Below are 15,999 nucleotides of genomic sequence, written 5' to 3' on the forward strand. Positions count from 1 at the left end.
TTCTTAAATAGGTACATTTGATATCCAAACACCCACACCTCTATCCCCAGTGTTACTCAAAAGTGCAGATCATAGCCAAATACTGTGCCCTGCTTACCATCTTCAGCTAACGATGCAATGTTAACATCTTTTACAAAATTTCTCCAGCCATGAAATAATCACTGAAGTTGAAAGTAATAAATGTAATAAATGAATTAAATGTTCAATTTGTTCATTTTAAGAGGAATTAATGCAACTTGTTGCAGTTATAACTTCTCATACTTTACAGAGCGGCATTCAACTAAGTTGTACTCAGACTAGACCTATTGAAAATTAATGGACCTAACAGTCATATTAACGAATTTTATTGAGTCTACTCTGAATACCATTCATAATGTTTTGATATTTGTTTATTTCAATATTGCATTTATATCTCGAATTTTTATGAATAACACCTAGAGTTCATGCTTTGATTGAAGACAGTTTAGAATTTTTCACAAGTGAATAAATAAAGTCACATGCAAGATTTTTGCAAAGTTGATCTCTGATTGCGGCACACTTTTATCCATTTGAGGATTTTGTTTGTGAGATCTGCAGTAAGCCTTCTAGTTTTATGGAATTTTCTTAACCATAATGATTCTTTTTAAAATGACTTTTCCTGTCAAAACAAGAAAATAGCTCACCTTTTGACGGTTCTGAAAACAGCAGAAGTATCCCAGCATGCCATGCTGCAGGAAAGCATGGAGCCTTCCATGGTGCTTGACAGAACCATGTTCAATTTGTATTGTTCTACCACATGGTTAGATCAAGCACAAAGGAAAATCCCATCAAGTCAGAGTCAGAGTTAGGCAGCCGCCAAAGAGAGAGGAGCGTTGAGAGGAAGCAGCATGGAGAAGCACAAGCTGGAGATTTCATTGTGAGCTGCTGTCCACTTCTCCCATGCATAAAGGAGCTGAAGTTCAAGAAGTCAATACTTATTGCTACAAATGCAAAAAAAAAAAAAAAAACCCCGCCCTATAGCACAGATTGTTAGTGCATGAGAATAACGACCAGAAATTTCTGAAGGTGTATGGTAGGAATCCAGTTAAAGGTCTGCAATTGACAGCCTTCAATGAATGTTCAACAGATCATACAAAGTGAGCATGCTCAAATTGTGAACAACATATATACACCACAGTATCTAGTGATTTAACACAGTAATGTAATACTCTTACGTCCAGCCAATACAGTAGTAATTTCTGAAACAATCAGCCTCTTTTAAGACTAATGTATTATTTTCTTATGATTATTTTGATACTAATTATTTTGATAGTGTTTGTTTCCTTTAAAATTCCACCAATGTTAGAGCAAGGGTACAGCATTTTCATATATGCCACTGATAGTTAAGAAGGAAGTTTATTATGTGTGAAACTGCCTACAATTAAGAGAAGGACCCTCACAGCACAATTCTAAGTATGCCTAAATGGAAGTAAACCCAACAGTGTTCAATGGGGCTCAGTCCCATAACAGCAGCCCCATCTATCCAAAGGCTTATCTAGTCCAGCATCCCATTTCCCGCATCATTAAACCAATTTCCTGATCTGAAGACGGTCCGCATGATCAAGGGCATGTCTACACCAGTCATTCCATCTTCCTGGGAAACCCTGTAACTGAAGTTCTGTAAGCAAAGTAGGACTCCATAACAGAGACCTCTCAAAATTTTGGAGTTAAGCCATTACAATTATACTGGTATAAAACGGATAAAAAATTGCAATGCAGATATATAGGCCTAAGATTTGGGGAAAACGCTGCATCAAAATGGAAACCAAGACCTGAAGCTAGCACGGAATTTTATATTTGCTTTTTGCTTTTCAGTTTCTATTACATTATTATTATTATTATTATTATTATTATTATTATTATTATTATTTATTTTATCATATTATTTTATATTTTACATTACATTATATTTTTATTTTATTACTTATGCTTTAATTGTGCTCAAGATAGGCTGCATTCATGTTTAGCTGAATTTTCTTTATGATCATGAGAATTTTGTCATTTGAACAAACCTGTAGGAAAACAGAGAACCACTACTGTTAGAACTGCTGTTAATCCAGACACCACAGTTTAAAATGTGTTATGTTATAATCTACTCTAGGAAGCAAGTTTAGTGCAAGTTGGGCTGTTAGCTTTTATTTTTTTTGCCCGCCCAATAACATTCAATGCATACCAAGGGAGAGGGGAGTGACATGGTGTACAAAACAGCACATGCGCTTGACACCGCCTTGGACCAGTGGCCAATTATATTTGAAATCAGTCGTCACCACAATGAAAACAGTTGTTGAGAACTCAGGCCGTGATCCAAAATGCCATGAAGACCACCTTTCTTCTACAAATGCTGATAAATGGAGGACAACGTGCTCTGACACAAATAATTCTGCTGTAATGATAGAGGTTACAAAAAGTGTCACTAAATATGCGGGTGCCTATGTTGCCTCAGTCTTCCACATTTGTACCAATGCTGCTATCATCAATTTGGATTGAATTACTGAGAGGCAGCATGTGACAGGGAGAGATTTCTGTTGGCAGATGGCTCATTGTCCTACCTTCATTGTTAGTTGTGTTAGTGGTGTGTATGACAACTATCTGGCATTGTAGCAGCTAATTAAATCAGTTAAATAGAATAAGAATCAAATGCTGCAGATACTGGGAAAACACATTTGGTTATCAGAGCTTCAAATGAGGGGGGGAAACTCTTATTGTTATTGCAGGAAAGGGCAAAGCTCTAGTGACTTTCTGTTTCCTTTAAATATCCGTTCATTAGCAGGGAAACCGCAGAACATGGACAGATCAATCAACTGCGAGTCAAATGTGACAGAAAGAGTGGACAAAAAGAAACCTACAAGGGAAAACAAAAAGAGACGTTTCTCCGAGCGGAGTAATATTTCTCATGCCATTGGCAGTGCACACCATAGAGCTGCACACTAATCAAGGAGCCCTGCCAATTCTAAAGCGGCGCAGGACTGCCATTGAGCAAGTACAATCTGCTGCTGGATTGCTTTTGATTTCCCTTTAGAAAACAAATCTGTATAGCAGTTATCTTAATCAAAAGATGCCAAGCGAACAAGCCTGCGGAGAAGGAGAGCCTCTGGTGAAATAGAGTTGGCATGTCTCACTTGATGCTTGGCTGCCACTGGGCAGGTGCAACCGAGGGAGAAGACTGTTTTTATGACTGTTACAAAAAATGGCAGCATTCCCTCTCTTTTCTGAGAATTCATATTTAATACATAGCAAGGCAGCAGCTAGGAAAAAATGTCCTCATCCATATTCTCCTTTGAATTTTTATAACGGTCCAAGCACAGAGGATTTAAAAGCCATTCGATTAAATCTAATATTTGCAAATACAGGCAGATCAACCTTGCTTCGCGATATATCAGGCAATATGAGAACTTTTCTTCATACAATATAATCTGAGTTTCTTCAATTCAGGATGAGAGACAAAACTACTACATCCCCTTTAAATTAAAAAGCCATCAAAACAAGTAATCTAAAGATCCCATCACCTACATTTCTCCACTATATCCTGTATGAAACAAGTATCTTCAAAAATTAATTGCCTCTCAAAGCAATGCTAAAAACACCATCACATATATGTTTTCATTCACATGCACCATACATTGTTTAAACTTGCAATGGCCAGCTCTCACCATGTACAATGATTATATATACTTTAGAAGTACTGTATATATATTGTTTACTATAATTTCTTGCAGACGCAGGCTGCAATCCTATATTCAATTTACAAAGAGTAAACACCAAATTCAATGAGTCTTAATTGTCAATATACATCCTTGATCAGCTGCAATCCTAAGAACTACACATGGAAGATACCAAGCAGAATTCTATCAAAAGGAAAAATTCACAGTGCAGTCCTATGAATGTCTACTCAGAATTAAGTTTCATTAAGTTTAAGGTAAGTATGCATAGGATTGACTTAGTATGGCTACAATTTTTAACATTGCTGTCTTCATCATAATAGGACTTGTAAAACACTTATTACAGATATGCAAAGCACCGCTGTCTCCTCTCTAAAGATCCCATCAAATATTCTCTGTATAACTATGGACAAGAGCTTCCATGCAATTAGGCCTAAGTATGATGTTCAGACACAACTGACTCCATACCTCCATAATTAAGCCATATCACATGACTGAAGTTTTTGAATTTATGTATTGTTTACACCTACGGTACATAACCACTGAGCAAAAGCTAAGCACACAAAGACATAGAATGTGAGTAAAACTTGTTTCCAGTTGTATGCAGTTTTCCTTCCCACCAATGAAAATCAATTTCACTAGTTATTATCCAAAATGCATTTTTCTTTTGATTAAAAGAATGATGTATTCCAATCCATTGAAAATAAATTAATAAATTATTGCTTCATTTGACTGAACTTAACTGTAACTTCCCAATGCATCCAGTGCTGAGGTGAACTTGAACCCATATCCAAGCCCACCCCCTGCACCATGTTGACTCTTACTGGTATTGTTTTAACAATCAGTTTCTTTAAATATCAGTACACATTGATTAATTTTTGTAGAACAGATATGGTTTTACAACAAGACATTTGGTCAAAATACCATGAGGTTGTATCAAGTGCTGTCTTTCCATTAATGGAATATTCTTTGATCCAATAGAAACCTCAGTGAATGGAAGAGCAAGGGGAGAAATTTGCCCAAATTTCTGCTTCTTCCCCCACCCCCTCTACTACCCTTCTTCTGTTTTCCCCAACCCTATTGGAACACTTTTTTTTGGGGGGGGGGAGTAGAGGAAGCTCTAAAAGGAAGGTGAAAAACAGCAAAATTAATTGGATACATAAAACTTCAAGTAAATTTAATGTTTTGCAAGCAGAACGCTAACTTATTTATATAATTAATATTCTCTACATAAATATGATTTAGATGCCATAACTTTTATTGTATTGACAAAGGGCAGTTTATGAATGAAGGCTTATTGAGGAAAAGAAGGGTAGATGTCATCTTTCCTCACAAAGAAACCAGTGTCTTCTGCCATCTGCTCTTAGTTGTCAGAAGTGCAATTCATCATAATCCTTTTTTTCAGGAGGAAAAGGTAGCAGTACTCATTTTTATGTGAAGGTACTGCAACATATTCCATCAATGACGGCCATTTTTTCTTCTCAGTCTAGTTAATTTTCTGCCGCATAAAAATCTACCTATATTTGAAGCTCTCAACATTGAAAGAGATGGCATATTATACCACTGCTACACATTTAGATCATTTATGTGTAAAGAACATGAGGAAGCAGACAACTAACTTTTACTCAGAGTAGACCCACTGAATTAATGAACAGCACTAAGTTGGGTTCATTAATTTAAATCAGTCTGGTCTGAGGAAAACTTAGCTGTATACCATCCTTACAATGTGAGCAACTAGAATATTACAAAATGGCCCTCTGCACATGCCTTAAAGATGAAACACAGACTAACAGTAATCATTGACTGAGACTTGAAAAAATCCCAATCTGTAATACTCGGAATCAACTGCAGAGCTCTAGACATGAGGTGTGTTAAAATGATTATCAAACATTACAATAAATTCTTAATATTTCTTTCAATTACATTGTTTTTTGAATGTTTGCAATCTTAAAGGCCAGCTCAACTAATGATTTATTTTATTTATTACAATCATTTGTATATTGCTCAATCAGAATAGTCTCTAAGCGGTTGTCATATAGATATACACTTATTGTATGGCTTCCATAAGAGTTAACCGTTGATTTTCTTCCTGAATATTTCATCTTTCCATTCAGCCACTATTTTGCAACACAAAGGCACATCAATTGAACATCAAACACTATTAAAACACCATACTTTCGATTCAGGTTGCCTAGTTATTTATATTATGATGCCAATGTGGCACAGTTCTCATGGGCAACTAGTGGAGATGCTTTTTGCCATTCTCAATTCCAGATGCTAGCTGTCCAGTGATCACAGAACCAAACAGAAAGGACCCTCTGTCTCCATTCACTGGCCTAAAGATCAAGAGCCACCAACTACTATTCAAGCAAGAACACCAGAGATGGAAGATTAGCCTGGTCCAAACTGGATATAAATTCTTGTAGTTCGCTACTATATTCTGGCCTTGAAGAACTTATCTCCCTAGCCAACCTTTTCCCTCTACTGCCCTTACCTTGTGTGTCTTATCGTTTTAGTTTGTAAGTCTAGTGGTGGGACCTCTCACTCTCTTGTTTATTTGACTCTCTTTGGGAGACAATAATTGTCTTAAAAGCAGGATAAAAAGAAAGAGGCTTTACTGATCTTCTGGTGAACTGCCATTTATGGCCAGTAGGTTGAATTTGGCAAGTAGGTCGCACAAGTTGCACAGACCTGTGTGGTGAATCCATCTTCCTTCCTTCCTTCCATTCATGTTATGCCACTTTTTTATAGTTCATCCATAGAGCATAGAACTTGCCAGACATTTTTTTAAAAAAGACTCTCCTCTCCCAATCATCTCATCAGTATTCTCTCTTTGATTTTATTCTTCAGATGTTGGGCACTTCCCCCTCCTGCCCAGGAGCACTTCTAGCCAATTTATTTATTTACTTACTTAAAAGAGGCCTCTGCAACTCTCTCCACATCTACTACCTCTAAAGAGATACTGACTGCACCATTGTTACTGAAAAGTCACCTGAGGGGGTTTGTCAAAATAGTTAAAACAAAGCACGCTTTCATTGACTGGCAAAATAAGTCCTCATGACAAACCCTTTATTCAGTTAGTGAGATCTTTTCTTATGAATGAAATATTTGAATTCTTTCATTTCTTAAAGAAGAAGTCATACGACATATTCGGTCACTTGTACCTTATCTCTTTTACAGGCAGTATACAGCCCTGCATTCTTTTAAAATTACATCCTATCTTTGTACCTATATAAATATATAAACCACAAGGCAAGCTAAAGGGTTGCCTCTCTTTTAATGCATAAGGTAAATAGGTTTTCTGGAGGACTAATCTAATTCTCCAAATTTAATTTCAGAAAGATGCTACATAATATCCATTATAGCAAACACTGTCCTACAGATTTGATTAGTGGGCTCTCTGGACCTGCTTATTTCTGAACTGAAAGTGCAGTACAGCCTGGATAAATGAATTACCTGAGCAACGGAACTTCTTGCTCTTGATCTGGCTGATTCGTTTGTTGGCAAGGCGACGTGGGCTGCTGCATCGAGCGCCGCTGGTTTCTATTGGATTATCCTGCAGGTAATCAGCCAGCCACTTCAAATGGCAGTCGCACACAAATGGATTCTGAGCTAAATGCCTGCAAGAGGGATGGGATGTTTAACCAGAAGTGACCTGTGACATTGTACTCCATCATTGTTTCTTACAAACATAAAACTGAAGAATAGAGTAATTGAATCAGCTTCCAATACACCAGGCCTGGCGGAAGCCACATGGAGCTGCACTTGAATGGAAGAAATTCTGTGAACCATCTTATTTTTTAGCCCATTAAGTCTGAAGCGAGCCTTTTCAAGAAGGAAACAAAAATTAATATAGCAAAGCTTGCTTTTAAAGGGCACAGACCTTCTGTCTACAAAAGGCACTGTTTTCATGCCACAATACCCTGCAGTTGAATGCATCTTTTTAGAAATACAAGGATTAAAATAATTCTTATCACAAAACTAAAACATTGCAGACAACAAATTGCATGTTTGTAAACTAGTGTATTTTTGGCCAGTAAGCAGTCTACAAATGAACTTAAAATGTAAATGTGCTGGTCAGAGCTGCTAAATCCTTATGTAAAATAGATTTATTCCTGAGCATCAATTAAAAATTGACCCTGAAAAAAATTGATCCTGAAACTAGAAACCAACTAATATAACAACAAAAGTGTAGGTAAAATATAACAAGTCAATATTTATTAGAAACTTGAATTGAGTAAGTGGGAAAACATGTCTTGCCACTTGGATTCTAGTTCTAATAAGCAAATAGCAAAGAATAAAAATAAAAGAAAGGGACCCTGTGGCCCTGCCCCACCTAAAATTTCCTCAAAGGGTTAGGCCAGACTTCCTCAACTTCGGCCCTCCAGATGTTTTGAGACTACAATTCCCATCATCCCTGACCACTGGTCCTGCTAGCTAGGGATCATGGGAGTTGTAGGCCAAAAACATATGGAGGGCCGAGGTTAAAGAAGCCTGGGTTAGGCACTTTTGATACTGGTTAAAGTCACCTCAGCTAATTATGTATGACAACACTAACTAATCTTCCTTATTTTAGATTATTTTTCTGTTTTTCAATATGTTTGAATCTTTTTATTACAGTGGTATCTCAGGTTAAGAACTTAATTTGTTCCGGAGGTCCGTTCTTAACCTGAAACTGTTCTTAACCTGAAGCACCACTTTAGTTAATGGGGCCTCCTGCTGCTGCAGCACCGCCGGAGCACGATTTCTGTTCTCATCCTGAAGCAAAGTACTTAACCCGAGGTACTATTTCTGGGTTAGCGGAGTCTGTAACCTGAAGTGTGTGTAACCTGAAACGTAAGTAACCCGAGGTACCACTGTATATGCAAACCAGTAAAATAAAAAGATATAAATGAATTGAGATTTAGGGAAGAATCAAAGAGGCATTAAAAAAACAAAAACAACCCAGTGCTGTTTTATGGGCCATTAATCCAACAAACAACCTATTGATGTGCTCCAGATCTTCACCTGGATTAACTTGTATTGGGTGGTATGTCTGATTCCAAAGGGCAAAAAGGTCATGAGTCAATGTGGCAAGCTGGTACACATAAATGACTCATTGCATAAAGCAGCCAGTGTGGTGTAGTGGTTAAGAGCGATAGACTTGTAATCTGGGGAACCAGGTTCGCGTCTCCGCTCCTCCACATGCAGCTGCTGGGTGACCTTGGGCCAGTCACACTTCAGCCTCACTCACCTCACAGAGTGTTTGTTGTGGAAGGAAGGGAAAGGAGAATGTTAGCCGCTTTGAGACTTCTTCGGGTAGTGATAAAGCGGGATATGAAATCCAAACTCTTCTTCCATTTTACGGAAGGTCCAAGAGGTTTCCTGATCAATTTTTTGTAAAGAGGCCTCTGGCTAGCTTTGGTCACTGAAGACTTACACTGTATTAATTTCAAGAGTTTAAATTGGTGAGGAAACCAAAAAAGTTTCTGATGGTGCCAAGCAGCTTAGCTTATTCAAAATAAAAGAATTCTCACACACATGTGATAAATGGCTATCCAAGAAACTGTCAAAAATTGTATATACAACTTATCTAATAAAAATAAAACAATTTTGACTCCTCTTAAGCTTTACAACTTGATACCATCATTCACTATAAGAAAGAAAACAAAATAGATCAAATTTATATATTTTTTTTGGGGGGGGAACCTCCCATATTTTAACAGCAACTAAATCACCAAAAAGGGATAATATGTAATGTTTAAGTGGGACTACAATTTAAATATAAAGATTTTTAGTAGGGACTGATACTGATTATTCTAGTTGTGCAAAGCCATTGAACAACTGTTCCCAACAGAATGTAATACAAGGCCAAGACAAGTGCCAAAAAATCAAATACAGTGGTACCTCAGGTTACAAACACCTTGGGTTACAAACACTTCGGGTTACAGACTCCGCTAACCCAAAAGCAGTACCTCGGGTTAAGAAATTGCGCGGCGGCAGTGCAGTAGGCCCCATTAGCTAAAGTGGTGCCTCAGGTTAAGAATGGTTTCAGGTTAAGAATGGACCTCCAGAACGAATTAAGTCTGTAACCAGAGGTACCACTGTATGTAGGTTGAATTTTGGTTCCTTATTTTGAAACCACTTTTTAATTAGACAATGACTAACATGTTTAGCAGTGGAACTGCAGTAGTGAAATTGGGACATAAAACACTGGTTAGGTGGATTTTCCACTCTATGTACCTATCCCATCTTTGGTTTCTAGCCTAAATATCTGCTTACTATATCCAATTTATTTGGAGTCTGTTCATAATAGCAACTGCATAAAATGAACACAATAAACATACAATATACGAAGAGATACTATTGTGAATGGGGTGGGATGAGGTACAGCAGCAACACAGGCTGAGCTATCTACCTGCCAGGTATAGTAGTAACCTGGAAAAAGGCAAGGCCCAACAGGAGAACCAGCCGTGACATGGCAGCAGCAGCAGCAGCAAAGTCAATACTATGGAGAAGTCTCTGCTGTCACTAGCAATGCATATAAGGGCCACTGTGAACAGCAAACATTCTCTCTCATGCTGTGTTGCAATGAAAAGTACTAAGTGAGTTGTATGACTTAATTCTGACTGTGTCAAAATTCTAATTCTTGCAGCAGGCCAATACCTCTGAGCAGCACAAATCTCAACTACCATGAGGTAACACAAGTCTCTACTACCAATGAAGCTGCAGGTGCTGCGGCTGCCACTTGCGGCTATATCTATTCTCATGTTTTCTTGTTATCTTGAATCAGTAAGGAAGGCACAATATAATATTCTTACCTCTTTAAAAAAATTAACATTTTGGAAAATTAAATGTTTTAAAATACTGCCAATTTCCCTCTTCCAGCTTTTTATCTATTTTCTTCCCTTTTTCTGTACCTTTCATTCTCTTTTCTATCTGCTCTGTCCATAACACTTTTCTTCCATCTTTTTGTCTGCTTCTTTATTTCTCAACCTCTCAACACTTCAACTGCCTACACCCCTGCGGGTTGGAGCCTCTAGCGCTCTGGCAGGCATAGTGTTACTCAGAATTAAGGAATGGTACAGGATCACAAGATCATCCATGTCCTCCATATCTGAAAACACTGAGTGTTTGGGATGGATGGTTTTAATGTATCTATGTGTAGTTGTTTGTTTGTAAATCACTTTGGGTTGCCTTGGGCAAGATAAAGTGACTAACCAATTTAATAATCCTCATAATCATCATCATCAACAACATTCTTGGATACTCACAGAGTTTGAATTGTTTGGAGAGGGACAAAAAGTCCTTTACTGATAGTCTGCAGCTTATTATCATAGAGAGACAGCAAATTGAGATTATGCAAATCTTGAAAGGTGTTTACTCTCAAGCAGTTGATCTTATTGGCATTTAGAAGCCTGTAAACAAAACAAAATATAGTTTTAAAATACAAATATTATTGAGGACTAAACAAAGCTTCTCTAAGCAAGCAATAGAAAAGAATGGTATTGGAAGTGATGCACTGTGGTATATAGGTTTCTCAGGTTACCTCGGCTGCAGTCAAAACAGAATACTTGTAAATAGTAGCATATAAAAGTATCCCTTAAAAACAAACAAACAAACAAACAACAAACCATTCTGTCTTGCAAGGAATTGTGTATTAACAAGTTTAACATGCTACATTAAGTTTCTTAATGGGACAGGCACATACCACAATATTTCATTTAACCTGCTGGAGTTGTCTAGTTATTTCATAGAACTGGGACTATTCCACTGAGGGCCTTTCCACACATCACTTATAATGGTATACTTGCTGCTTAATCTGACATTTTAAAAAGTGAATTTGGAGCTGAATGTCTGCACCTGTTATTAGAGAGTGAGAGTCCCATGTTAATTGTGTGTAATACGCAAATTGAGAAAGATTTTGTGGCTGTGGTCACACCCCTTATGTAGCCTTGTGTTCTTTGAAGCAGTAAATGTCAGAGTTATGAGCTTGCACAGAGGGAATATAATGCCCAGTGTTCTAGAATTTAAATTTATGGGAGTATAACAGATTAGAAGTGGTTAAAAGAGAGAAACTACTTGTGTTTGTCTAAGCTACAGCTTATTCCTGAACCTCCATCACTATCTGCCATATCTGAAAAACTCACAAAGTGATAGCTCAAAAGGGAAGTGCTATGAAGCAGTTGTTTCCAAAAGAATGCCTATCAACTGCTACCTGCTACTTTTTGATATTAAAAGAATTATGTATACCGTAAATATTATCCAACTCACAATGAATATGCATAACAGTACTATATCACAATACTAAAATTCATCTCAAAAGAAAAAGAAAAAAATCATAATTTGCCAAAGTGATACGCTTTTCAACTAAGCCCTTTTTAAGAATGTGTACTGAAGTGTCAAGCAAATAGATTAGATTATCAACAGCCCTTCTGCACAATTAATATTCTCATAACTGATGTAGTAAGATAAATACAATTTCAAGTGTTTAAAGAATAACCTGAGCTTCCAAAACAGAATGATAGAAAATAATTGGTTTGAAGAAGAAAAGAAAGACATTACTGTAGCATTTGCCCTCACCAACATTTTAATTTTCTGATCAGAGAAGACAAGCAAGCAAACTATCAGAGAATAACTAGAAGTACAACCTCACAGCCTTACTAAAGAAAATACAGGTTTCTGTCATTATCAGATAAGCTAGAAATCATTTTAAGTACAGTACGCTAATAACCAGAAAGAATTGTGAAAAGAAATTTAGACAAACAGACCCCTCTTTTCTCTTGCCTGCATTTTTTATCATAGCATCATTAACAATTCTCATAAAATTAACACAAACAACAAAAATGGAAAAAACTAAATGGGGAAAAGCACAGTAGCAGAATTCAAACTACGCACTATGGGGTAGAATATAGGTACTGTGGGTCTGGAGAAATCCAGGTTCTAACCTGACTCAGTCACTATTTCTCAGTCTATTCTTCATATGGCTGTTGTGTCCCTGTGTGGTGTCAATTTGTTTAACTATCTTATACTAGTGCCTTGTTTACAAAGGTACTCTTAGTACTGGAGTCTTGCATATCAGATTATTTCTTTTACAAAGGCTGTCATACTATTTGTATATCACAGGAGTTAACAGCAGTTGAGAGTCCACCTACCACTAAGTGCTACAGCAGTTGCTAGCAGTAATTACAGGTTCTGTAGAGCACTGGGAAGTGTTTATATATTATTCAGGTACTAGCAATTACATACATAACAAGTCACCTTGAATATGAAGGCAGAAAAAGTTCTACCTAAGGAGCTATGTTAGTTCATGGAAATAAATTGCTTGACTCTGATATACCAATAATAGTTTGGAAGGACTGCTGGTGTTATATTACTAGGCATTGCAAGGAAGTATTCACAGTGAATATGTTTCTCACTGTTGGTCTATTATAAATGGTAATCTTATTACTGTGTGTCATGCAAAGCTAAATTCCCCATATGTTCTCCTGTGATGCATCAGCTCCCACACTGATCCATAGAACTCCAAACCTGCCATAACAAGTGGAGACACTGGGGATTAAAAGTTGCCTCTGCCTCCTGTGTCAGTGAGAGAGTCTACTCAGGCAATGCCACTCATGGGAGCAAGGTATGAATCTAATCCCTCTGCATTTTAATGGAGTTTTAAAAAAATAATAAATAAAAGAAACATGTCAATCGGGTTTTGTAAATAAATTGCAGTGCCAAAGAGGAAAGACCTTTAAAGAATAGTCAAAAGAAATTACTTCTTCACACACTGTATAGTTAAACTACCACAAGATGTTTCAATGAGCATTTCCAGTATTGGAAACAGTAAGCCTCTGAATGCTGGTTTCTGGGGAACGTGAGTGGGGAGAATGCTTTTACACTCATGTATTGATTGTGCGCTTCGTGTAGGCACTGTGAGAACAGGATGCTAGACTAGATGGGTTTTTGGTCAGGTACAGAGGTGCTCTTCCTATGTTATTAAGATGGTAGTGTCATGGACTGGCTGGACACGGAGGAATGGTGGGCACTAGCTGGTGAACCCCCAAGGCTCAGAACCTGGGGATTGGTGGTGAGATAACAATGTGTGGTCAGAGGGAGAAGCCTGGGAAGAGTAGCTGCTGAAAGCTGGAGAGGTAACAGGGTTTAGTGAGCAGGGAGAGCCTGTGGCAGAGAGAAGACCAGAATCCAAGGCGGAAGCAGGAGAGGAGGGAGCCCAAGAGTCAGGCTGGTGAAGAAGCCAGGGTACCTCCCCCTCCTGCTGTGCCAAGTTCCCCTCCCCCCTGATGCCCCAGGACCTGACAAGGTATAAAAAGGGATGAGCAGAGACAAGTGTGTCTTTGTTGTCTCAGATTGTGTCAGGGCTAGAGTTAGATGCAGGTCAGCACGAAAGTATTAAGTCATTGATGCCAGAGAACTATTTATTCAAGTAAACTAAAGTACAGTTCTGGCCTAGTGGTCTCAGCAGCCCTGCGTGGTAGTTCTTGCCCTGATGACACAGTTGTGAGGACTGAATTGCACATTCCTGGTACAAGGTCTCTGTTTTCCCACCCCTGTCTAAGGCTCCTCCTCTCCAGTGCTATTCCCATGCAGTCTCAAACTGCATCTGTGAACAAGTAATCTCTGTTCTGCTTTCTTCATTTTTCTGTGCGTTCTTGGAGACCAGCGGGGAAGGAAGCTGGTTGCAGGAGGAGGGACTCTCTTGATTCTTCAGCAGCCTCTTGACTCCCCTCCTTTCCAGCCTCTACTTCAGTCTCAAAGTCTGGACTGCACTCTGTCACAGACTCTAAACCCTGTTGCTCTTCCAGCTTCCGACACCTCCTCTCCCAGTCTTCTCTCTCTGACCACTCACCATCATCCCACCACCAATCCCCTGACTCTGAGACTTCTTCCCATGGGGGTTTAGCTGGGGTTTCCCAGCTGGTGCCTCACACCACTCCTCTGCATCCAATCAGTCCATGACAGATTGCTTGGGAAGGACCCAGGATGAAGGAGATTTAGGCAGCTGTGGGAAGGAGGGGACCTTTAGTCTCCACAACTGCCTCATCGGGGCAAGATCTACTGAGAAGAGTTGTTGTGCTAATTAGATCTGGCACTGCTCAGCAGACTTACTCTGTGTGATTTATTCCTGACACCCATTCCTGACAGGTACCTATTAATTCTTTCAAACTATAGATCAGGGATAGGCAACCTTAGGCCCATGGCGAGATGCGGCCCAACTGCCTTCTCAATCTGGCCTGCGGATGGTCCAGGAATCAGCGTGTTTTTACATGAGTAGAATGTGTCCTTTTATTTAAAATGCATCTCTGGGTTATTTGTGGGGCCTGCCTGGTGTTTTTACATGAGTAGAATGTGTACTTTTATTTAAAATGCATCTCTGGGTTATATGTGGGGCATAGGAATTGATTCATTTTTTTCCTTCCAAAATATAGTCCGGCCCACCACATGGTCTGAGGGACGGTGGACCGGCCCACAGCTGAAAAAGGTTGCTGACCCCTGCTATAGATACTAAAAACTGACAGTTCCCTACCCATCACAGGGTTATCTGAATCATGTTGGAAAGTCCAGCACAGTGAGGCAGTGTCGCACTGTCACCCTGCTGGTAGCGGTGCCACTCTCACATACAAGGATGGTGTGGGGAGGAGAAGGGTGACAAAGAGACGGGACCTGCATGGGTGCACTGGAACAACCATGCTCCCACTAGTGCACCCAGCCTGTCTGCCCTACAGTAAGCAGCAACAGCACTATCAGAACGGCAAAGGCATGGCACCATCCCACCACACTGGCTGCTCCTGAATCATGTTTACCACAAATACAAATTCAACAGTCCACAACTGGATTTATTTTTTATAATAATTAATAGTTTAGAAGACAAATTCCAGAGAGAGTATTAGCAGTGTTTTCCACTGTAGTTTTTCAAGGAATGAATATTGTGGTTCGAGGACCCGAACCCCGCGCAGTGGAATGAAACACAAGGACACGTGATATAAGGTTAATGGGCAAGAAAAAGGCCACAACTTTATTGATTACAGCAAGTGAAAAGGTATTGGCTTAGGCACTGGATTATGTCAGCTGACTCCACCCACTCGGAGAGGGGTGAGTCTAAAAAACAAAGGGGGTTTATTCACCAGTAGGTGGAGCCTGTTGATGCTAATCCAACTATAAGCTCTCCCCTGATGTCACCGAGGGTCGTGCCATGGCCTCCCGCCAAGCAGGCATCGGACAGAATACACGACCGCCGGATTCCTTTAACGGAATACCCAAAAATTGAAGGCGTAGGTGATGGCCACACCTAGCCCTTCGACACAACACATTATTCCAATGCCTAACCTACCCACCA

General features: G+C 39.0%; 1 protein-coding gene across 2 annotated transcripts in view; it reads right to left on the reverse strand.

The window, feature by feature from the left end:
* SLIT3 (slit guidance ligand 3) overlaps positions 1-15,999 on the reverse strand; it is a 413,252-nt gene that overhangs the window by 118,119 nt on the left and 279,134 nt on the right. For both annotated transcript variants that reach the window (XM_082212998.1, XM_082212997.1), the window contains exons 13-14: positions 10,931-11,074; positions 7,134-7,297 (exon numbers count right to left, since the gene is read on the reverse strand). In XM_082212998.1, coding sequence (XP_082069124.1) covers positions 7,134-7,297; positions 10,931-11,074 — 308 coding nt within the window. The remainder of the gene's footprint in view (positions 1-7,133; positions 7,298-10,930; positions 11,075-15,999) is intronic.

The sequence above is a fragment of the Podarcis vaucheri genome (genome assembly GCF_965113315.1).
Source record: "Podarcis vaucheri genome assembly, chromosome: 2".
In the NCBI taxonomy this organism is placed as follows: domain Eukaryota; kingdom Metazoa; phylum Chordata; class Lepidosauria; order Squamata; family Lacertidae; genus Podarcis; species Podarcis vaucheri.